Source organism: Lepidochelys olivacea (genome assembly GCF_965140295.1).
Source record: "Lepidochelys olivacea isolate rLepOli2 genome assembly, chromosome: 27".
Taxonomy (NCBI): domain Eukaryota; kingdom Metazoa; phylum Chordata; order Testudines; family Cheloniidae; genus Lepidochelys; species Lepidochelys olivacea.
In genome coordinates this window covers 10,450,773-10,475,245 of record NC_140437.1, presented here as the reverse complement: position 1 = coordinate 10,475,245, position 24,473 = coordinate 10,450,773, and the positions used below count along the sequence as shown (strand labels likewise).

Sequence of the window (24,473 nt, the reverse complement as noted above, 5' to 3'; positions counted from 1 at the left end):
ATCCACATACTCTATCCCCATACACTCTATCAACCTACCTACCTATCTATCCCCATACACCCCCAGATCTATCTAGCCCCATACACACCCAGCTATCTAATCAATCAACCTGTCCCCATAGTCTATCCCCATACACTCCATCTACCTACCTACCTACCTATCCCCATACACCCCCAAGATCTATCTAGCCCCATACACACCCACCTAGCTAATCAATCTATCTATCCACATACTCTATCCCCATACACTCTATCTATCTACCTACCTACCTATCCCCATACACACCCACCTATCTAATCAATCTCTCTCTATCCCCATACACTCTACCTATCTATCGATCCCCAAACACACCCCTCTATCTATCCATCCCCATACACCCCCACCTATCTCATCTATTTATCTATCCCCATACACTCTACCTACCTATCCATCCCCATACACCCCCAATATCTATCCCCCTGCACACTCACCCCGAGCTAACCAAGCCACCTCTATCCCCACACACTCCACCCGGCTATCTCGCACCCTACTATCTCCCCCACCTACACTGACTGTCCCTCCATCTATCTGCCCATCTCTGGTACTGGCGCACAGTTGCCTCGCTGCCCCCAGCCTGGCCATGGCCGGGTCTCAGCAAGTCTTTAACGCGGCTGACGCCTAGGCAGGAAGTTTTGCCGGTCCCCCGGAGATCCCCCGCTGGGGAGGAGAGCCCGCCTCTCCCGGCCGGCGCGGCTGCGGGCAGGGAGCGAGGGAGCGGCCCTGGCCCGGGCCGGGGAGCGCGGCTGCCCGCCAGGGAAGGGACCGGCCCGCGGTACTCACTCTGCCCCTCGAACTTGCGGATGATGGTGTCCAGGTAGGTGTTTTGCGGGGCCACGTGGCCCCTCCGCACGGGCATGCTGGAGTCCCGCCGAGGCGTCCCACCGCCGGGAAGTGGCTCCTCGCTCTCCGGGGGCGCTGCCGGGCTCTCCCCCGGGCCGCCCCGAGCGCTCGCTCCGGCTTCCCGGGGGGGCCCCGGCGCCGCTAGCCTGCCGCGGGGAAGCCCCTTCCCCGGCTGGGGGGGCAATGCGGTCCCGTGCAGGGGGCCGGGTTGCTTTGGGGGCTGGAGGGCGGAGGAAAAGGGAGGGGGCGGGGAGGGGAAGGCCCCGGTGGAAATAAATAAACGCCCCAGGGATTCTCGATGTGCTTCGTCACCGCCGCCCGGCCAGGGGCTCGGGAACAGACTTGTCAACAGCAACAGCTGGTGAGCCTGAGGCTCTCCAGCCGCCTCCCGCCCAGCCCTGCTCCCGGAGCCCGCCCGAGCCCGAGCCCCGCCCGGAGCGGCTCTGCGGGGAGGCTGCGGCCGCGGAAGGCTGCTGGGGGGAGCTGCGGGCGGGGAGGGGATCCGAGGGGCGGTCTCTCCCCCACCCCACCTTCCCCCGCCTGCTGCGGCGCCCTGGCCCCGGGGAGGTGCCCGGGATGGCTGGGGCGCTGTCCCCCGGCCGCGGTGCTGAAGCGCCGCCCGCCTGGGAGAGCCGCCGGGGGCCCGCCGCTAACCTGGGGGGGGGGAGGGGCGGAAGAAGCCAGGGGGCTCTGGACCGGGATGGGAGGAGGGAGCCCCTGACCATCCAAGCTGGGGGCTCCTGCCCTGTCCCCCCTACTTTTCCCTGCGCCCGCGGGGACACCTTGGCTCAGGCGCGCCGGGAGCGGGGCTGCAGCTCCAAGCACCTAAGCCCTGTGCAGCGCCGGATCCCCCAGCTCGCGCCCCCGCCGCCCCACTGTCCGCTCCCCCCAGTGCCGTGGGACTGAGGGTCCCTTCTGAGCTCGCCACCCAGCCCCCCCTCCTCCCATTTCTCTCCCCCCCCCCAGCACCTCTGCACGGTGCCCTGCTGCTGGGGGGCAGTGTCCCTCCCGCTCGGCGCCTCCTCCCCCACAGACAGTCATTGGGGGCGAGAGTTTATTTCTATGGCACCGATCAAGGAGCCCTGGTGCCAGGCCGTGGCTGCTTAAGCTGGAGGTTACAGGGAGAAAGGTCAAGGGGTGGGTGGTGACCACTGCGCCCTTCCCCTATTGCTAAATGGAGGGGGGGGTTAGATGGGTCCCTGGAGGGCGGGGTGGGTTCTGGTGTGGGAAAGGGGGCCCTGTATGGGAAAGGTGAAGAACCACTGCACTAGGCACCATCCAGCTGTGACCCGCTTTACCTGCCCTACCCCATCATCACAGTCCCCGCTCCCCATCAGTGTTTTTCTAGGAGGGGGGAAGGGGCGGCTGGCTGGGCATGGCACAGGGATGCTTTCACTGCCGATCAGCCAGTCTCAGCACAGAAATACCCCCCCCCGCCCCCAGGTTTTCCAAGTAACTCCAGGGCTCAGGGCTCCCCAGAGCAGCCCCCGGTACTTAATCACTGATCTCCTTCCCGGAGAAACCCCCCATGACTATGATCATCCCCCCCCCCATGATCGGAGGACCATGGCCGCTGAGGGCATTTTGATGTGATTATGCACGACTGTCCATGCATTAAATTGGTGGCAGAGGATTACAGGCTGGGGTTTGGCAGGGGGATGCCAACGAATATTCCAGCAGCACCTCACCCACGCCGTCCGAGGGAGAGACACAAAGCACGTCCCTCGCCAGCCCCGGCTGACAGCTCGTGATACAAAGCAGTGCCCGGGGAGCTGGGCCTGCTCATTGTCCCGTGGGAACCTGAGCCAGAGGAAAGGAAGGAGGTTTCAAAGCCCCTTGCAGAATGTGGCTGCTGCTTTCATCTATGGCGCTCATGAAATCCGACCTTCCCCCCGCAGAGAAAACTCATTCCATTGTTGAAAACTCATTTTCTCCAGTCCAATTTCCACAGCGGTCTGGGTCATAATTCGCTGTGATTTGTTGAGGAGGCATTGTTCTGTATCGCAGGGCTGCAGCTTCATAGTCTGGGAAGAATGGGGGGGTGGGGGGAGGTCAGGGCTTCCGGGGTCTGTTTTCTCACTGATGGGCTGGGAGACTTTAGGGGAAATCTCACCGTGCCTCGGTTTCCCCATCTGTAAAATAGGGATAATACTCACCACGGTTCACAAAGGCACTTTGAGATTCTTGGATGAAAGGTGCTGTATGAGAAGGCAAAGTATTATTATGTATTAATAGGGTCACTAGACAATAGAATGAAGTTTGTTGTCTCCCAGATTTTTCTTTTAGGGCTTTCTTCTTTTTTTGCAAGCCAATACTGGATGTTTAAAAAATGAACCCAATTAACACATGTATTAATATTAATACAATTATTATGTTAGCAGCTAGTGGGCACAGTCAAACATCAGGGCCCCATTAGATTCTTAGATTCCAAGACCAGAAGGGACCATTGTGATCCCCTAGTCTAACCACCTGTATAACACAGGCCAGAGGATTTCCCTTAGTTAATTCCTGCATCAAGTCAAATAGTTGGTGGATGAACAAGAATGGATCTTTTAGAAAACCTTCCAGCCACAATTTAAAGATTTCCAGGGATGGAGAATCCACCACAACCCTGGTAAATTGTTCCATGGTTAATGACCCTTCATACTGAGAATGCATGCCTTATTTCTAGTCTGAATTTGTCTACCTTCAACTTGTGGCCATTGGCTCTTGTTCTGCCTCTGCTAGACTAAAAGCCCTCTTTCAAATTTATGTTCCCCATGTAGGTACTTTCAGACAGATCAACTCACCCCTTAACTTTCTCGGTGATAAGCTAAATGGATTGAGTTCCTTGAGCCTCTCATGGTAAGGCAGGCTTTTCAATCCTTTCAACATTCTTGTGGCTCTTCTCTGAGCCTGCTCTAATTCTCCAACATCCTTCTTAAGGTGTGAACACCAGAACTGGACAGCTGCAAACACTAGGAAATGTACACACTTTATAAACAGTCCCTGTCCCAAAGGGACTAAGGCTCTGATTCAATCAAACCCATGTTTAATTCCATCCCTAGTCAGGACAGCTCTTAAACACATGCTTAAATAAGTTCCATGGACTCAGTGGGACTTAAACATGTACGTAAAGTTAAACTCACTCTTAAGAGCTGTCCAAAATAGGGATGCTTACTCAAATTGGGGCTAAAGGACTTGGTCCTGCTCCCATTCAGGTCAATGGAAAAAAATCCCATTAACTTTGATTGTGCAGGATCAGACTGTAAGTAACCTCCTTTCCCTACCGTCTGTTCTCTTTCCCTTCTCTCTCTCTGACGTCTTTCTTCTCTTCCTGTCTTCTCCTCATCTTTCTGGAGAGGGAAAGCATAAGTAGAAACCAGTCTGATTTCCTGTGTAAACAAAATCCTCCAGCTTATCAGTGATCTCTTCCTCTCACTAAAGTAAATAAATAAAAAGCCATGCGTGGGGCTGTGAAAGCCAGTGAAGCCAAGCACTGTTTAGTTTGGGTGGGAAGAGAACAAAGAGGGTCTCAGGATTCCAAATAATACAGGCAGGGTGTAAAATATTTGCCTATTGCAGGGAGTTATAGTCCACGCTGAATATGGAATACGCGTTGCCATATTTACGGTAGCTGAGATAGTCACGGAACAAGGAAACATGGGGGAGGCATATTTAGCTGTGATTACACGTATTTAAATAATAAGACCTAGATTTTTAAAGGCACTTAGGTGTTGCTCTGCTCAGCCTTGCAACTGCTGACTGATTTAGGAGCCTAAGGCCCATTTTCAAAGGTGACATGACAATGTATTTGCTATCGCCCAGATCCTCAAAGGTATTTAGGCACCCAACTCCCCTCGATTTCGATAGATGTTAGGAGCCTGAATATCTTTGAGGATCTGAGCCTATGCCCCTTTTAACCCTTGGCCACTAAGGCCAGGATAACTATGCCGATTGGGGTGTGATTTTTTACTGACATAGTTGTGAAGGTCCAATCCCAAGGGTGGGTGTAGTTATACTGGTATAAAGGTGCCTTGAACTAATACAGCCTATTGCCCTTCCTGTACTGGAATGGCTTCCCAGGATAACCAAGTCCACACTGAGCAGATTGTACCCCGTTAACTGTATGGGGCTAGTTAATGCCGTACAGCTTTTAGAAGCCCTAAGGGTGTCCCCCAGATTCTCAGTCATTGCACACCGGGGTGCTGCTTTGAGATGTGCCCACTTGTCCAACAGGAACTAGATTTTCCCCTCCCCCAAATGCTCTCCAGGATCTGGGATGCGCTGTTTCCATGATCGCTCAGCACACATGTGGGGGAATCAGCCAAGTGCTTGATGCCAACTCTCTGAGCTCCGATTTCACACCCTCACCTTCCCCAGTCTCAGAGCTGACAAGTTTTGAGTGCGGGCTTCGCTCCAGTGGGCTGGGGCCTTTGAGATGAACGCAGCTCCACAGAGGCAGTCAGCAGGAAAACAACATCCCCTAGTAGTCTTTTTTTAACAAATCAGCCGTCTCTCCATTAGAGTGGAGTTTGGATGCTTGCCTGGCTCACAGACCCAGCTGGCTAACATGGTTTTTCCAGCCTTTTCCCGCCACCCGCTGTATTTTGTAAACCACGTGCCCATGAATTCAGCTGTGGATTGACGGCCCTAAGGGCTGCAGGCCCCGCACCCCCACAAAATGCACTCAGCCCGTGTAGTTTCCCGTCACAATTCCCAGCCAACAGACCTCACTCCTGTGCTGGAGAAGCGAGTTCAGGTTCCACGGCCCATCCAGTCACTGGCCTCTCTGCTGAGGCTTCTCGTGAGGGCACCCATCAGTAACACACATGGGGTTACTTGGGCTGTGGACCTACGCGACAGCCACAAGCAGCTAATGGAGGAAGGCAACCAACTCCCATCGAAAGTCAGTGGGAACTGGACACTTAGTTAAGTGCTTTTGAATGTTCAGCCCCTTCCTCAGTCTAGAGGGGTAGTCAGGGCCTGCTTGCCCTCTGACAGTCCTCTGCTCCAACCCCGGGTAAATAGACTCCCAGCCCTCACTAGTGAATCATCAGCCCCCATCACTGGATGCTGATCAGCTGCAGCCAGTGATCTCCAGGACCCATCTGCCAGGCTGTTCCTCTGAACAGGGCTGCATGCGGCTCAGCCTTGCTCGGCCTTGAAAGGCCAGACTGCCCTATGACATTCTCCAGTGCTTTTGAAGTCTACTCAGAGTCAGGCTGAGACCTACCCACCCATTTCACATTAGCCACCAACCAGCTGCCAGAAGCCTGTAGCTTTTGGTCACCACTCACCGAGCTCTAGTTTTGAAATGGCATTTTCTGTTCTTCACACTGTTAAGGAAATTCAGCTTTCTCAGACCAAAGCTGATTTTGCCTTCAAAGGACTTTTTTAAAATTGGGTCCTTGGCCCTTTTAAAAAAATCTCCTTTATGACAAAGTCGTGCCAGTCGATGTGTTATTGTTTTAAAGAGGGATTTTTTTTCTTAGCTTTAAAACACCAGGTATATTAACCCTGGTCTCCCCTGGCTTTGCTGGAGCACTGGTGGGAGGTCTCACAGATGTTTATGATAGGCACTTGCTCTCAGCTGGTGCTGAGCTTTCAACAAAGATACCCTTTCTCCAAACCGTTCAAGAATGTAGTGGTTAAATAGGGACGGTTGGATTTTTCTGTCACAGGCTTTTTGGGATGAAACATTGGTTTTTTTTAACCATATAAAAATTTTCATAGGAAATTTTCATATTTTCTATCAAAGTGAAATGAGAGAAAACATTCATTTCAATTGTGTATGAAACAAAAATACCTTTTATTACTTTGTCCCCTTTTCTCCTCTTTTTTCACTGCCAAAAAAACAATAATGAACTCCTAGCTCTCATACAGATCTTTTTATTAGTAGATCTCAAATCACTTTACAAAGAGGCCAGTATAATTATCCTCATTTTACAGATGGGGAAACTGAGGCACAGAGAGGCCAAATGACTTGTCTAAGGTCATCGAGCAGGCCTATGGCAGAGCCTGGAGTCGAATCAAGTGCAGCCAGCCACAAGGTTAACAAATAAACAAACAAAAGCCACCCCCCTTCTCCTCCTCCTCCTCTCAATTGCTCATCTTTCACTCTCTTGCCTCTTACGAGATCGTTGTTTCATTAGGTCTCCAGTCACTATAGAATTTTCGAGGGCAGACGAAACCTGAAATTTCTAATGTAAAAAATAAGCAGGAACAAAAACCTTTAAAAACAAACAAACAAACAAACCACCCCCTTCTCAGGGCTTCTGTCTCCATCCTAGAGATGTGAAAAAAGTCACAAGCTTCTTTCTTTCTTTCTTTCTTTCTTTCTTTCTTTCTTTCTTTCTTTCTTTCTTTTTCTTTCTTTCTTTCTCTTTCCGAGCTGCCTTTAAAGGAACCCTCTAATTGCCCTGGGGTGCTTTTAGTGCATTGTATGGAGGTAAATGACTCAGGAGACTAAACCCAGTGGATCGCACTCTCAGCCTGATTCTCCTGTCACCTACACCTGTGCCAGGCAGGAGTAACTCCGTCAAAGTCAGGAGAGTCAATCTGGTAGAACAGGGGCATGGGGGATTAAGAAGCCAGCGATTTAGGCAAGCCCCTCACTTGTTTGTGTCTATTTCTGCTGGAATCTGTGGCCTGTCAGGCTGCATGATTGAGGATGTCATCTCCCTGGAATAGTCTCCCAGCAGATTAACTCATCCTTCCAAGACAGGAGCCCATTCATCAGAGGGAAGTTGTGCTGGAGGGGATGACATTGGACTGGAGTGCTGAAGATGAGAGCAAGAAAAGAGCATCATTAACCCTACTGGATACCGTCCCATAAAGAATCCTGGCTGGTACATTATGTAAGGGGGAAGCATGGACCCATTGCTAGAGCAGGAGACTTGGACCAGGACTCCTGGGTTCTCCTCCCATCGCTAGGAGCAGAATATAGTCCAATAGTGCAGTGCCAACTGGGAGTCAGGACTCCTGGCTTCTAGTCTCTGCTCTGGGAAGTATGATCTAGTGGTTAGAGGACAGGACTGGGAGGCAGAAGTCCTGGGTTCACTTTCTACCTCTCAAGGGAATGAGGCCTATGGGTTAGAGCAGAGGGGGCCCCAGCACTCAAGACTCCTGGGTTCTCTGCCATGGGCTTCTTTTTAGCCTGCTGCTGCAACACTTCCTCAGCGGAATGACCACACTGCACTGAATGATGCGAGCCACGAAGGGCCATGCACAAGAGCTGTAGCACCAGACCCCAGGCACGTCCGTTCACCTCTCTGCTTCCCCATCTGTACCAGGGGGATGAGGCTAGAGACCCGCCTTTGTAAAGCACATGGCTATCGGTAGCTGGACAGCTCCACAGCTGGAACCCTGCAAAGTCTCACGTGGATCTGGAGTTATTACCTAGGGGATGGGGGAGGCTGGTTTCTAGCCCAAACACATGAACCCTTTATATCAGTCACCGCTCCTAGAAAGCTATTGAATGTGAAGGGGGGAAATAACTAGCTCGAGTCAATAACAAACCTGCTAGGGCCGGGTTCAAGGGGGCAGTGGCATGTCTGGCACCATCGCTCCCCATAGGTCTCTCTTGCCGTCTGGCGCTGGCTTGGCCCACCTAACCCTTGGGTGCTGCTGTTGCTCAGTCCATGCAGAGGAGAATGTCGGCCTCTCCCTCCAGGGTCACTAGAGCAGCTGCTTGTGGGTGTGTGTGGGCGGGGGGGGACAGCCCCACCCAACCAGGCCCACCCATCCCCTCTCTCTCCAGCTGTGCCATCCCAGATTGCACCCCCTTGTGGCACAGCTTGGTGCTGCACTGGGCCCCGCTTCTGCTCCCTCAGGCTTCTCAAAATCACTTGCTCACACTCCAGGTTGCGTAAGTCAAACGCCCTTGTGGTGCCTTAGTTATTAACTCCTTGCCCCGCTCTGTCTCAAACCCTTCCTCTCCTTGGGTCAGGGCCCCCCCCCCAGCCTCCTTCTTGGGGCCAGGGCTGCAGGTGGGGAACAGCTTCCCCCACCCCAGCAGTCATTTTCCAGTCCTGTTTCCCAGGGCGCCTCTTCCTCGGTTCAGGAGACCCACCATCCCCCTTCAGCAGGCCAGCTCTCTGAGGGGCCGGGGCCCGTGCCCGGGCCCACCCCTCTTGTCTCCTCCCCAGCCCAGGGGGAAGCTTCTCTTTTATCTCCCCCCGCCCCGGCATTATTGAGCCACATGACCTGCATGTGAGCTGCTCATTCTCCCCACCTGGGGAAGAGAGTGGAGTGCCTCACAGGTGGGGCTGGAGCCGTTACCCCTCAAAGGATCCAACTACCCTGTGACCCCCCTCCATCCTTGGGGGCCATGGAAGGCAGCCCCCCCTTTCCTGGAGCTGTCTCTTGCTGCCTACAAGGAAGGCCACAGCCCTCACATAAGTCCCCTGTAGTCTGATCCGGAATCACAGGTTCCAATGCTTTGTGTGGGTTAGGCCAGATGCTTTGGCCCTCAGCACTGGGTCCTCAAGCCCTTCGTAGGCTAGTACCCACGTCTCAGGGAGATCAGCTGCCTCTTAGGCCACGTTTCTGACCTGGGGCCATGCCCATCTGGCTTCTGCTCCTGTCGCTCAGGCAGGACCTGGCCCGAGGCAGGTATTTCCTGGGCACAGGACCTCAGCTGTGGCCCTCCCTGGTGGAGTCTTGTTCAGATCAGCTGGCCTGTCTGGGGCCCTTTCCCCCTATGGAATGCTGTCCCTACAGGGCAGTTTGGCTTGTGCCGTGTGGGGCGAAACAACTGAGAGATCCCAGCTGGGGGTAGATGGCTTTTAACCTATGCCATGCCGGTATTTTCCAGCCCAATCAGTGCCAAGGAGGAGGTTTCGCCGATCTTTTCATTTTACATGAGTGAGAGACCCCCTCTTAAACCCCATCACCTGGCCCAGTTCTCCACGGCGCGGGTCACAAATATCTCGTTCTCTGCACACCCAGGAAAAGCTTGGTGGAGAAGGGAATCCATAGAGCCCAGTCTGAGACCTGCTGCTGCCCATCTTGTCAGCCTCCTGGTGGCTAACACGGACCAGTCGAGTGGCAAGAAGATCCGCTGGAGGGTGTGACTTCCGGATCCAGGTCAGGTCCTGGCTCTCTGAGGGGGAGGAGCACACGCCCAGCCTTGCAGGGAGGGAGAGTCATTTGAAGTGGTCCCTTCCAGATGGTCCCAGGCCTAATGGTCTCCAGTAGCTTCCACGTGAAGCCTTCCATGGTTGGACAGATAGGCTAGTAACAAGCAGATTCTCTGAAGGGGAAATATGCCTGAAGAGTAGGATGTAACCCTGAACATAACTCTACTTTGAACCCTCTGGCTCCTTCCATCAGAGGCTCTCAGGCTTCAAAGCACTTTACAATCACCCATGAATTAAGTGCTCAACATCCCTGCGAAGCATAATTATCCCCATTTTGCTGGTGGAGAAACTGAAGCACGGATAAGTTCTATGGCATCCCAAGGTCACACAGCGAGTCTGTGTCAGGGCTGGGAAGAGAGGCCACAAGTCCTGCCTCCTGCTCTAACCATCTTCCTGCAAAATCCCATGAAATGATCCATTCTGTTGAATGAAACACAAGCATCATTATTGTCTTTAATTAGTGGTGGTGTTGTTACTTCCCATCAATACTGCAGTAATGCCTAGAGGCCAAGCAGGTCGTTGTCAAAGAATGCAGCCTCCAAAGGGAGGGGCCTTTCCAGGTGACAGCAGAGGTGTGTGGGGGTTTGTATATTGGGGGGGCATCCCATCTCATTCCACAAATTAATCCCAAGCAGACTCCAGCATCTTCAATGTCCCCAGATGTTGTGTTTGTAACAAGGACAATAGCCCAGATTCTGATCCCATGTTGTGTCAGTGTGAATTCATGTTGTTAATAATGATGGTCCTCTGGATTTTCTGGATTTACAATGGTGGAGCTGAGATCAGAATCTGCCTGTTTACACTCTCTCTCTCTCCTGGTTGTTCAGTCAAATGTCTGCTAATAAGCACCATTATCCCTCGAATAGCGAGCGCAGATCCTGGGAGTACCTTGCAAGCGATACTTCCTTGTTCTCCGCTTTTCCACCCAAGCTCCACTCTGCGCAGGAATGATAGCGTGGGAAGCACATGGCTCATTGGGCCCCTTGTATCCCAAGGCTGGTGGGGGGGAGGGGGCTTAATGCAGCACATTGACATTGGAGGGTTGCACTACTGCAAATGTCCTAATGTAGAACAGACCTAAGATCTTCCCACCCCACCTCTTCTCCACAACCCCACAATGTCCACATGCCAACCCCAGCATTTGGTCACATGACAGAGACAGTGACAAGGAGCCGGCTTGAAAGCAATGCACTAGGGACCTTTGCTACCTGGCCTGTTTAGCTCCTCTTGCCCGGTGCAGGATTTGAAAGTCATTAGGATCAAACCTGCCCCCATTGCTCTGAGCTCTCCGGTTCGCTTTGCTTCTGGCCTCCCATGTTTGCTGTCCACCAGGAGATCAGTGTCAATCAGGAATTTGATCACAAATGAACTCACACCAGGGAAAGGGCTGATGAGAAAGGACATGAAGCAGCCACTCAGGGCAGCTAAGGAGTTGCCTGGAGAAGCTGCAGGGCATGCAGCGTGGCATTTCTCCATGCGCTGTGCGGTTGCATTTCATGCTGCCTTGTGTTGCATGGTTGCTCTGCACTATATTGCACTACACGGTTGCAGCATTGCATGTACCTTTGCGCTGGAATACTGCCCTGTGATGCCTGGTTTAGACCCCAGCTTCCCTTCTGTTCCTCTGCTAAGTGAAATCAGGGGGTCCTCCTGGAGCCATCAAGCATTCCAGGCAACCTCAGCCCAGGCAGCTGGAAGAGATGAGTGGGGACATCTGCTGGCCATGCGGAGAGTTACAGCCCATAGCTCACCTGACTACTCCCAAACAGCTGGGAGCCCTGCACCCGCTCCCCTGTCTCCACATACCTGAGCTTTCCCTGTGGGGCAAGGCACTTTGCACAGAGCCATGGGGGTGGATCCTGCCCCTGACACAACACATGGCCCCAGCACTGGCGCCTGAATCTCCTCTCGCTCCTAGCGGTTGGCCAGGAGCGTAGTTCCCCTGGGGCAGGTCCCACCCCTCTGTGGGGGTCTGAGACAGAAAGGGACCTTGCAAGGGGTTGAAACAGCCCCCAGAGAATAGCCCAGCCCAGGGCCCTAAGCCTCTCAGCATGGGGTGATCCCTGGGGTGCCAGGCGACCCGCGCTGGGGCTGTGCAGCAGCCTCCCCCTCCTCTGTTGAGAGCCGCTGGGCTCCTCCCATGAGGCAGTCGCCCCTCCTGGCTCCCTGTGTGAGCAACCCGGAAAAGTGACTCTTTCTGCCCATGCCAGCAGTAGTTTTCCATGAGCTCCTTGTCCCTGTGGGTGAGAGAATGTGAGGAATGTGGCACCACTCATCCCTGTGCCCCCTCCCATTCCTGCCTTAGCCGGGGAGGGGGGCCCTGAGCCAGTGACTCACCACAGCCTAATAATAGAACATCCAAACTGGGCAAATAGGCCAGGCCCTGGTGGCCCCCGGTCTGGGAAGGCAATGGACTCAGCAGGACCGTTGCTCTCCGCCACACGTGGAGGGCAGATGGGCCTGGATTAGGGGTAGCAGGTCTGGGGCTGGGATTTCTGTAGCCCTCCCCCAGCCTAAACCGTCTCCTCAGTAGCCAGTGGCTGCACCATGGTGGCCAGTGGCCATCGCCAGCTCCAGGAACACAGGAGAAGGGGGAATCTCGCCTGCAGCGTTCGAACTTGTGCACCACATTCTCCTCTGGGTCCAGAGGCCAAAAGTAATAGAAATCAGAGAAGTGTCAGGCTCGAAGGGACCTCAAGGAGTCATCCTAGTCCAGGCCCCTGCGCTGAGGCAGGACCAAGTAAACCTAGACCATCGCTGACAGGGCATTTGTCCGACCAGTTCTTAAAATCTTCCAGGGCTGGGGACTCTACCACCTGCCTGGGAAGCCTGTTCCAGAGCTCAGCTACCCTGAGAGTTAGAAAGCTTTTCCTAACATCTAACTGAAATCTCCCTTGCTGGAGATTAAGCCCATTGCTTTCAGAGGACATGGAGATTAATCGATCAGTCCTTTTTCTAACAGCCCTTAACAGATTTGCAGACTTATCAGCCCCCCTCATTCTTCTTTTCTCCAGAGATCAGGTTCTCTAAAACTTTGATCATTTTTGTTGCTCTCCTCTGGCTTCTGTCCAATTTGTCCACATCTTCCCGAATGTTCAGTGCCCAGAACTGGACGCAATGCTCCAGCTGAGGCCTCACCAGTGCCGAGCAGAGCGGGACAACGACCTCCCGTGTCTTACATCACCACTCCTGCCCAGGCCAGAACGATATTCGCCTTTTTTGCACCTGCACCAGTGTTGACTCATGCTCAATTTGTGATCCATGATAACCCCCGGATCCTTTTCAGCAGCGCGCCCGCCTCGCTGGTCAGTCCCCAGTTTGGAGCTGCTCCTCTGACTTTTCCTTCCTAAGTGAAGGACTTTGCACTTGTCTGTATTGATTTTCCTCTTGGGCTTTCTGAAGGAGCCGTCACCCTGGGGTCGAGTAGGACAAATCCCGCCCCAGCCACATGGAGCCAGGCCGGGAGGTGCCTGTGAAGCAGCTCTGCAGCCTGAGGGTTTGGAGTAGTGGCTTTTCTCACTGAAACCTCCCCAGAACCTGGCCACGCTCCGGTCACTGCCTGTGTGAACAGGGCTGTGCTCAGTGGAACCCTGCAGATCCTCTGAAGGCTCTTTGCGGCCAGCTGGAATCTGCCCTAAGCCAGACATAACAACAGGCCCATGGGTGCTACTTGATGGGCCCTGCTCTTGGGAGGCAACATCAGGATGCCCCGGAAATACCCAGCCTTTCCTACCCCTTCTTCCTTTAACCCTGCCTGCGCATTCCTCCCCCCGAGAGACAACACCCCAGAGGATACTGGGGGGAGGAGAAATCACTCCCCCCCGCCCACCAACAGAGAAGGAGAAGTGAGCCACGCCCATGATCCCTTAGGGGCATCATTTCAGCCTGTCCCCGAGCCAGCACCCCCTTGATCCAGGCCGTGATCCAAGCAACCACTGTTCCCAGCTCAGCTAGATCCGGGACCTTCTGCATCAAAGCCCTTTTCCGAGCTGAGTGCTCTGCAGGTTTAATCCTAGAATCCTAGGGTTGGAAGGGACCTCAGGAGGTCATCTAGTCCAACCCCCTGCTCAAAGCAGGGCCAACCTCAACTAAATCATCCCAGCCAGGGCTTTGTCAAGCCTGACCTTAAAAACTTCTAAGGAAGGAGATTCCACCACCTCCCTAGGTAACGCATTCCAGTGTTTCACCACCCTCCTAGTGAAAATGTTTTTCCTAATATCCAACCTAAACCTCCCCCACTGCAACTTGAGACCATTACTCCTTGTCCTGTCATCTGCCACCACTGAGAACAGCCGAGTTCCAACCTCTTTGGAACCCCCTTTCAGGTAGTTGAAAGCAGCTATCAAATCCCCCCTCATTCTTCTCTTCCGCAGACTAAACAATCCCAGTTCCCTCAGCCTCTCCTCATAAGTCATGTGTTCCAGTCCCCTAATCATTTTTGTTGCCCTCCGCTGGATGTTTTCCAATATTTCCACATCCTTCTTGTAGTGTGGGGCCCAAAACTGGACACAGTACTCCAGATGAGGCCTCACCAATGTCGAATAGAAGGGAATGATCACGTCCCTTGATCTGCTGGCAATGCCCCTACTTATACATCCCCAAATGCCATTGGCCTTCTTGGCAACAAGGGCACACTGTTGACTCATATCCAGCTTCTCGTCCACTGTAACCCCTAGGTCCTTTTCTGCCGAACTGCTGCTGAGCCATTCGGTCCCTAGTCTGTAGCAGTGCATGGGATTCTTCCGTCCGAAGTGCAGGACTCTGCGCTTGTCCTTGTTGAACGTCATCAGATTTCTTTTGGCCCAATCCTCTAATTTGTCTAGGGCCCTCTGTATCCTATCCCTACCCTCCAGCGTATCTACCTCTGCTCCCAGTTTAGTGTCATCTGCAAACTTGCTGAGGGTGCAATCCACACCAGCCTCCAGATCATTAATGAAGATATTGAACAAAACCGGCTCCAGGACCGACCCTTGGGGCACTCCGCTAGATACCAGCTGCCAGCTAGACATGGAGCCATTAATCACTACCCGTTGAGCTCGACAATCTAGCCAACTTTCTATCCACCTTATAGTCCATTCATCCACTATAACCCACGGTGAACACCGCGGTTTTCCCGCTCCCTCTGTGGGGATTCAGGCTGTTAGCTGTATCCTCTTTATCCAGGGAGCTGACCTTGTCCTCCCAGGGATTGTGAATTTCATGGGGGAACGTAGCTGCGGTACAGAGCAGAGCGAGGCTGCAAGTTTCCCAGACACCGTTCCTCCACTGGCCCCCTCTCACTCATGATCTGCCACCTCCACCCCTGAACCTGCATCAATACCAGACCTCCCAGGTATACGTGTGAAGTGCACAAGGTGGACACCTGGCTCAGGCCACGAGATCCATCCTCGCAGAGATGGACTCTGCCGGTTTTGTTCAATATCTTCATAAATGATCTGGAGGATGGTGTGGATTGCACTCTCAGCAAATTTGCGGATGATACTAAACTGGGAGGAGTGGTAGATACGCTGGAGGGGAGGGATAGGATACAGAAGGACCTAGACAAATTGGAGGATTGGGCCAAAAGAAATCTGATGAGGTTCAATAAGGATAAGTGCAGGGTCCTGCACTTAGGACGGAAGAACCCAATGCACAGCTACAGACTAGGGACCAAATGGCTAGGCAGCAGTTCTGCGGAAAAGGACCTAGGGGTGACAGTGGACGAGAAGCTGGATATGAGTCAACAGTGTGCCCTTGTTGCCAAGAAGGCCAATGGCATTTTGGGATGTATAAGTAGGGGCATAGCGAGCAGATCGAGGGACGTGATCGTTCCCCTCTATTCGACATTGGTGAGGCCTCATCTGGAGTACTGTGTCCAGTTTTGGGCCCCACACTACAAGAAGGATGTGGATAAATTGGAGAGAGTCCAGCGAAGGGCAACAAAAATGATTAGGGGTCTGGAACACATGAGTTATGAGGAGAGGCTGAGGGAGCTGGGATTGTTTAGCCTGCAGAAGAGAAGAATGAGGGGGGATTTGATAGCTGCTTTCAACTACCTGAAAGGGGGTTCCAAAGAGGATGGCTCTAGACTGTTCTCAATGGTAGCAGATGACAGAACGAGGAGTAATGGTCTCAAGTTGCAGTGGGGGAGGTTTAGATTGGATATTAGGAAAAACTTTTTCACTAAGAGGGTGGTGAAACACTGGAATGCGTTACCTAGGGAGGTGGTAGAATCTCCTTCCTTAGAGGTTTTTAAGGTCAGGCTTGACAAAGCCCTGGCTGGGATGATTTAACTGGGAATTGGTCCTGCTTCGAGCAGGGGGTTGGACTAGATGACCTTCTGGGGTCCCTTCCAACCCTGATATTCTATGATTCTATGATTCTCCCCTGGTGAGAGGTGGATTTAACTAACTGTGGAGAGTCACCCTCCTTCCCAATAATTCTGCTTCGGCCCCACAGGCGCCTCCCCCGCCTGCCAGAAAGGAAACCCGCCACAGCCCAGCTGCGGTTCAGCTGGAAATAAAACGAGAACTGTGGCTCTGGGCAGCCGGCATTGCACTGCGATTGTAAAGGGACATGCTGGAGAGCTGGCTGCAGCGTGGCATTGCTCCGTGCACTGGGCTGTCGCAGTGTGTTGCACGGTGGTGTCGCACCACACCGTTGTACTTTTGCACGGGGTGCCTGGCTGCATTGCATGGCATGTGACTTTGCCCGGGAATGCTGTCCTGTGATGTAACACTGAGGGCATCGCGGTGCTGCAGTCATCAGTCTGGCATTAAAATGGCCATATGGTGGCACCCCTGTGGCACTGTTAATCAGCAGACTCCTGAAAATAATTAATCCCCAGGCTTCCCAGACATTTCAGCAGCATTTCATCAGACTCACTTTCTTACAAGAGACACGACACAGAGGCTGGAGGGCTGTGGCGTGTCCCCATCAGAAAAGGGCTTGGAGTTGTTGGGGTGCAGTAAGCTGGGGGTGGGATGTAGGTAATTTCCTGCCTTGCTGTTGTCAGATTCTCTGCTTCCATTTCCCCTCTGAGATTGTGGACCACAGCCTGTCTCCTGACCTAGATCAGGCAGAGGGCTGACATTTCCAAGAGCAATGTCTTCAATCGAGCTGTGAGATTAACAATTGCTTTTTGGTTCACTGGCACTTGGAGAAAAAAAATTGGTTTGGGTTGAACCAAAAACTAAATTTTTAGCAAATCAAACAATCATTTTAGGTCAAACAAAACGGGTTGCTTTGATTTCAAGCTAACCACACCTTTTGGGGTTTTATTTTTTAATACAAAAAAAATGGAAGGAAATTTTTAAACAAAATGTCATTTTGGAAAAACAGACAAACACACCCCAAACTATTTAGACTTACAGATTTGGGGGGGGGGCACATGGGGGAAGAAGCAGAGGGTTTCACTGAATTGTTCGTGTCAAACCAAACACAAATTCACAACACTTTTTTTGCCCCCCCTCCCCAAAATCCACCTGTCCCAGTTGCCAACTCTTGTGATTTCATTGTGAATCTTGCTGTATTTGGTGTTTTCCATAAAGCTGCAGTTCCCGGAGTCCCATGATTTTATGAGAATCTCAGCAGAAAAGAGGAAGATTCTAGCCCATGTGGTTGCTAAGAAAAAGCTCACAAATGTGACCCAAGTGCTTAACGGCCAGAAAGCAAATAAAAAGAACCCACAATTTATTGTTAAATTCATGATTTTTAAGCCAATCTTGTAACACTGGGGGTTGGCCATTCAGCAAGAAACCTGTTCACAAGCTAAATACAGTGGAAGGACAGAACAAGACCACACAGCCCACTCTGCAACCGTGCCAGCTCTCATGATTTTATTACAAGTCGTGTGGTATTTCGTGGTCCTCTTAAAGTCCCAGCTCCTGGAGTCCTGTGATTATGGCAGAAACTGAGCTTTCCTTTAAAAAAAAAATTAAACCTTCAGCATGTGACTGGTGTGTAACTGTTGCAGTGACATCTGCTCAAGGCTGCAGCTGTGAGCAGTGCCAGCTGCCCTGGCTGGTTTCATCAGTGTGATGGGTTCTATTCCTTCATTTTTTAAAGCTCCCCCCCTTTCAACTTTTATCTACTTAAATTTTCACAGTAGCTGGAAATTATGGGGGGGGGAGGGCACAAGGCATTAACAATATAATGACAGCAAAGGTTGAGAGTCAAAGAGTTAAAGCTTTATAGCTGTTAAAATACAAGTTGCCAACATCACGTTAAAATACAGAGTAAACATCCTTAGCTCAAACTAACGGATTCTCAAGCAGCAGTTCTCTTACTTGCCTTGCTGTGAATTTTGACGGTCAGTGGAAATATTTTTCCACTGTTTGTGCCTGTACAGTGAGATTGATGTTTCCCCAACACTAACCAATAAAAGCAAACACTTATAAGCCTCATCCCGCTTCTCTAGTGCCTCCTTGTGGCAAGGATAGGCAGGTCTCTCATCCCAGTCCTCCTCCTCTGGACAGCAGCATTACCTTAGATGGGTTTCAGAGCCCAGGGCACAGCCTTCCAGCTGTGTCTCTTAGGGAGTTTGCCCCCTTCCAGGCATTCACAGTAGTCCCAATGAATAATAATAATAAAAAAAAAAGAGCAAAATACTTTTACAGCCCACAAGAGGCAGGGTTCCTGCAGGCCCACCGAGTGTGAGGAAGAAGCAGCCCCTGGGAGCAGAGCCAGACGCCTACCCCCAAGCATCCAAATAACTGGGCTTCCAGGGCTCCAAAGCCAGCCACTCCCCTTACTGACAGGGCTTCTGAGGCCAAAGCGCTCTCCCCAGTAAGTAGGAGAATGGGGAAGCCCTGTGTTCCAATCCTGCTTGCCACCTCTCACTGAGCTGGGATCCTCCCTTTTAAAGGGCCGCCCTCCCCAGGCTTGATAAGCCTCACAGGTGCGGCAGGCTGGGTCTAAATGTAATCAGAGGCACTCTTTAACCCCTTCTTGGCCAATGCAGGGAACTGCCCCAACACAATTTGGGTTGTTAACTCTGAACCCTAATGATGACCAATCCTTTTATACCCAGCTACAGTCACCCAGCAAGCTGTTTAGAGCTGTAGATCCCACTGTGACATCCCCTTGTAACAGTTTTTCCTTTGGTTTTCCTATTTTTGTAAGAAAGAGAAGAAAGAAATCCTCCTAGAAGGAGAGCAAGGGGCACTTATTCATGTTTTGATTTCCATACAATTGGTTGCTCTTTGCTTTGGCTAATGCCACATGTTTTACCAAAACCTATCAGAGACAGCTAAGCGTTTGCAGCCCTCTGCCGGAAAAGCCAGACTGTCTGGGTGCCAGGATTCCAACTGCTCAGGCCTCAGAAGGGGGAAAATAATAAATCCAACTTGAACATCTGGAAAATAAATTATCAAAACTCAGTTCCCTTTAAATCCGCGTTTAAGAGCTGAGATCTCACGAACTACCCAGGCTACCAACAAGTGCTGCACCTGTTGGGATGGGGAAATTCCAAAGTCCACAACAGGAGGAAGCAAACACGTCTAGCACTTGAGGGTTCCAGCCCTTAAACTTGTCCCCTGCCTAAGGTGAAATGACGTCCAGCCTGCACTTCGCCTGGGGGGCTGGGGGAGGAACATTTCTGGTGGCAGCGTGGTTGGGATGTCGGAAGTCGTTTCAGTGGAGTGCATCAGTGGGCAGAGTGCCGTGCAGTGTATGATAAAAGCCCCTTGTCAGACAGTCCGCCCACATCCTATCACTGTTACATAAAGTATGTGGTGTATAGCGCTGTGTCTGGCAGAGAGGCAGGATTCCTCAGTTCTATTCTCGACTCTGCCACAGACTTGCTGTGGGTGAGTTACTGCATATCTGTGCCTCAGTTTCCCCATCTGGAAGGTGTTGGAGATCCTGGGAAGGAAGATGGGGTGGGAACTCAGCTCTCCATCCTCTGGCACTGGGGGCTGTTTGAGGTCTTGGCTGTTTAAGGCTGCAATAAATCCCTGGCCTGGGATTAGTCTTGTACCTAATCACCACAGAGTAAATACTGGTCTTGTTTACAGATGCAGGAGAAAAAAGGTGGGGGGGGGGAAGGAAGCGGAGGGGGGAGAGGAGATCAGGAGGCATGCGACTCCAGTGCCCTCCCTGCTCTTACATAAACACATGGCCGAGCACAGGGCACTGAGCAGCCAACCGGGGTACCGCTCCCCCCAGTCTGCCCCTGGCAAGCGGAATTTTCCACTGTCTTCACCTGACTAATGAGCCCAAGGCCCTCACTGCAGCCCATCCCCCCATAATTAGAGCTGATCAGATCATTTCCCACAGACCAGACTTCTATCGGCCAGCACCGGTGAGTTGATGTTGAACCATCTTGCAAGAATGTAGCAATTTCTCTGACATTTTCTTCAGAAAAGTGTCCGAATGGATCGTGGTGATTTTCTTGTCTTGATAAGGAAATATGTTTCCTTGCTTTATTTGGTTTTGACTTGTATATAGTCTATCTGGATGATTCAAAACCAAATAAAGCAAGGAAACATGTTTCCTCATCAAGACAAGAAAATCACCACGATCCATTCGGACACTTTTCTGAAGAAAACGTCAGTGAAATCAACATTATATTATTACAGTGGTCTTCAGCCTGTGGTCCCTGGGGGTCTGCAGATTATGTCTAAGGGGGCCCCAAAAGGTGGTTGTTACCACAGAACAGCAGCTTTCAATCTGTGCTCCACAAGGCCCTTGGGGGTCTGCAGAATATGTCTAAGATTTCCCAGGACACCTCCATTGGAAATGTTTAAAGAGTCTGCAAATGAAAAACGTTGAAAACCACTGGATTATTATATTACGCATTGAATATTATATATACTTAGGGCTTCTGATATTAGGTTTTAACCAATAAACACCAATAAAACACTCCTGATACAACTAAAATAAAATAAAAAGAAATCAGTGTTTCTTGGGGGGGAGGGACAGCTCAGTGGTTTGAGCACTGGCCTGCTAAACCCAGGGTTGTGAGTTCAATCCTTGAGGGGGCCCTTTAGGGATCTGGGGCAAAAATTGGGGGGTTGGTCCTGCTTTGAGCAGGGGGTGGGACTAGACTCCTGAGGTCCCTTCCAACCCTGAGATTCTGTGATTCTAAGCACCAGAAATGGTTACTTATATCTAAGGCAGGGGTGGCCCACATGCGGCTCCTGGTACAGGCACCCTCTCCAGGGCTGGAGATACAGGCGCCAACTTTCCCATGTGCCAGGGGGTGCTCACTGCTCCACCCCTGGCTCTGCCACAGGCCCTGCCCCCACTCCACCCCTTCCCACCCCCTCCCCTGAGCCTGCCCTCCTCCCCCTCCCTCTCTGAGCCTCCTGCACACCACAAAACAGGTGGGAGGTGCTGGGAGCGGGGTGGAGGAGCGGATGGGGGGCTGCTGACCTGACGTATCACTGTGGCTCTTTGGCAACGTACACTGGTAAATTCTGGCTCCTTCTCCGGCTCAGGTTGGCCACCCCGATCTAAGGGCTTGTCTGCACTGAGCAGCGGTGCGCACTACGGGGTTGTGATTTCTAAAGCGCACTCAGGTGCTTTCATTGGTCTGTGTAGACCCTGTTGGTGCACACTGAAGTTTCCTTACTGAGCTTTAACGCAGCACTGTGTGACACAGAATTACATTAATGCACTCTAGGGAACAGTACAAAGAGATTAATGATTACCACAGAAAGCGAGAAATTCCCAACACACCCCTCCATTCTTGGAAATCTACATACAACTCAAAAATTGCTAAAAATAACCCCTACAAAATAACCCCCCCCCCAAACAGAAGCCCTCCATAGAGTCAACGCTTTATACTATATTGTAATGTTCCAACATTATTAAAATGAAACGCTGCAGTGGTTCCAAATGGACTTCTTTTGGCATTTCTAGTCTGCGGGAAATACCGACAGTCTGACCTTTGTTTTTGTGCCAAATCAAAACAAAGCGTCAAAATTGCCCACAGACTGGAAAGTCCAAAACAAGTCGGAAATTTCTACCTCTCATTCAAATTCAGAATAAAACCAATTCAAACGGTCAGAATTTCCCACAGACTGGAAATCCCATTTCCTGATCAGCTTGTACCTAATAGCAGTGGAGGTGCTAAGTCCCCCCTGCGGGAGCAAGTCCACACCTATCTAGCCAGTGTCTCAGCGGTGACGGAAGTCAAACGGACTCCTTGAAACATCACTGCTAGGTTGATCATGCTGGATTGGCCTAGGATTGGCCTCTTCTGGGCAGGTTCAACAGGCCTGATACACAGCTGCCTAATAACTTGTGGGGTCACTGACATCAGCACAGAATGGGTGTAAGGACTCCTGTGACTGCTAGAGTTGGCCACCCGTTCTTGCCCTGGAGTAAATGACTGCCCAGGGCCACGGGAACGGGGCCCTATTCATGCTGTGTAAGCAGAACACTAGCAAAGAAGAAATTTTCCCTCATTTAAATTTGATGGAAGCCTTCTGCACTCACTCCCAAGGGGCAACGCTGTGGGGAGGAATCAGGCCCAGGTCTTTTCTAGGCCCTGTAAGGCGCCATGGGAAATTGACAATGGTTTATAAATTCCCAATAAGCAGCGTGAAGCAGATTCTGGGGCCATATGCCCAGGTTATGCTGCTGTTCATCAAGCCAGCCCTTCTCACACCACTTAGCAACCAAAACACGCTTTTCAAACAAAGGTTTTTGTTTTGTTTCTGGAATTTCCCAGGTGTTGCTCTCAGACAACGGAATTGGGCGTATGCCGGTGTAGTCCCCAGGGGTTTCTGTGCACAGTCGGACACACGTGTATGCTTGGGAGGAGCTACACAGTCTGAAGGCACAGCTCTAGATCACAAGCAAGCAAGAATCCAAGGCTCCAATTCAGCAAAGCACAAAGGCGCATGCTTCTCTTTACACACACGGCGTCCCACTGACTTCAGCGGGAACTACTCCTGTAAAATTAAGCACATGCTCAAGCATGCTGCTGAATCCATCCATGCTGAAATCTTTAATTTCTGAGGCAGTGTGGCAGCAAAAAAAAAATCATCACAGGGAAGGTTTGATGTGGCATCTCCCAGAGGTGAGCTTGGTCCTCAGGGTAAAGGGGATTGTTTGGTGGGGAAGGGGAGGTTGACTTTGTTTCCTCATTCCTCACTTTTCTAACCATCTTTTTGGCCCTGGAGCATCTAGAGATAGAGGGTGTTGTGTATGGAAAACTATTAAAATTCTAAGCTATCACTTGCTTACAGTGCTCAAGGGTTTCCTGGTCCCGCTCACAGGCTAGGGGGCTCTGTAGGGAAGCATGTGATTAGAAGCAGCTTGCAGCAAGCCAGTCCAGAGTAAAGTAGGGTAAATTGTGCCTCTCTGCTTTAGGGAGCAGCCTGCTTTGTCTCACTCTGGTTTTGGTTGTTGCGTGTTAGGGTTCTGGATTCTAAGAAATAAAGCTGTATTACTTTGCAACCTTCCAGGAAGAGGATTTATGTTATTATCTATATCTGCACATGCTGTGAGTGTAACAGAAGGCTGCTCCTTGCCGCTTCCTGAAGAAACAGAAACACATTTTACTGGGGGAAAACATGACACTTTATTTTTCATCCATGCATGTAAACAGCCTGGTGGGTGGGCACGCCCGAGGGAGGGACCCTGTTGGGAACCAAACAGCCCCTTTCCCGCAAAACGCTTCCCACTGCTAACATGAGCCCTTTTGGTGTTCCCAACCGCACAGCGGAGCTGCAAAAATGACTTCCAGGCACTCTGGATGGGATTCAAACCTAACCCCCTGCTTAATTAATAAAACCATTTCCAATCACTAAGGAATTCATCAATGCAACTTTGATTCCAACTGGCCAATGAGCCCCAGGGTGTATAAGAAACAAACCACATGATCCCACTCCTCGTCTTGGGATTCTTTTTTCCGGGAATCCAAACATTGACAAATAAATTATCTTCTGCTTTGGCTCTTGCATAGTCAAAAAGTTTTGACCTGATTGGAAGGAAGAGTCCTATGCATCTGATTGCACTCCTGCCTCAGCGCCACATGAGGCTGACACACACAGGCCGTATGTGTACACACACACACACACACACAAGGCTCATGTGCATACATTCATAGGTTTGTGTGTGCACACACCTTGCACGCACCACACAGCCCATCCATGCACACACACCTTGCACACACACACACTAGGCCCATGTGGGCACACATGGCAAAGGAAAGGAGTGAGGTTCGACCTTATTTCAGTTCCATTTCCGAGCTGGATTTGTGGGCCCTTCTCCTTGAGGAGCAGAATTTGACTCCCAGGACAACAGTGGCAATCAAGAGGAGCAGTCCGAGGACAAGCAGGACCCACTGTCCTGCAGCGGCTTGATTCCTATCCAGTGACATCCCCAGGAAACTGACTCTGGCACTAGACTGTGCTTGACCTGATTGAGAAGCAAGAAGAAAACGGGGGGTTGCAGCGATTTGCTGGGCGGGTGCGCGCCAAACGGGCAGATCTGCCGAAGGCCCCATTCCTCTGCGCAAGTGGAGCCATGTAGCCCCAG

General features: G+C 51.5%; 2 protein-coding genes and 1 long non-coding RNA gene across 3 annotated transcripts in view; 1 reads left to right on the top strand and 2 right to left on the bottom strand.

The window, feature by feature from the left end:
• The window catches only part of KCNH6 (potassium voltage-gated channel subfamily H member 6), a 100,646-nt gene extending 99,656 nt beyond the window's left edge, over window positions 1-990 (bottom strand). The window contains exon 1 of the mRNA XM_084615925.1: window positions 820-990. Coding sequence (XP_084472051.1) covers window positions 820-895 — 76 coding nt within the window. The 5' untranslated portion in view covers window positions 896-990. The remainder of the gene's footprint in view (window positions 1-819) is intronic.
• LOC311513814 lies at window positions 765-23,490 on the top strand. Its single transcript, XR_014709784.1, has 3 exons — window positions 765-853; window positions 9,811-9,948; window positions 22,660-23,490. It is a non-coding gene; the product is annotated as an uncharacterized lncRNA (long non-coding RNA).
• The window catches only part of ACE (angiotensin I converting enzyme), a 58,789-nt gene continuing 57,805 nt past the window's right edge, over window positions 23,490-24,473 (bottom strand). The window contains exon 25 of the mRNA XM_084615924.1: window positions 23,490-24,353. Coding sequence (XP_084472050.1) covers window positions 24,163-24,353 — 191 coding nt within the window. The 3' untranslated portion in view covers window positions 23,490-24,162. The remainder of the gene's footprint in view (window positions 24,354-24,473) is intronic.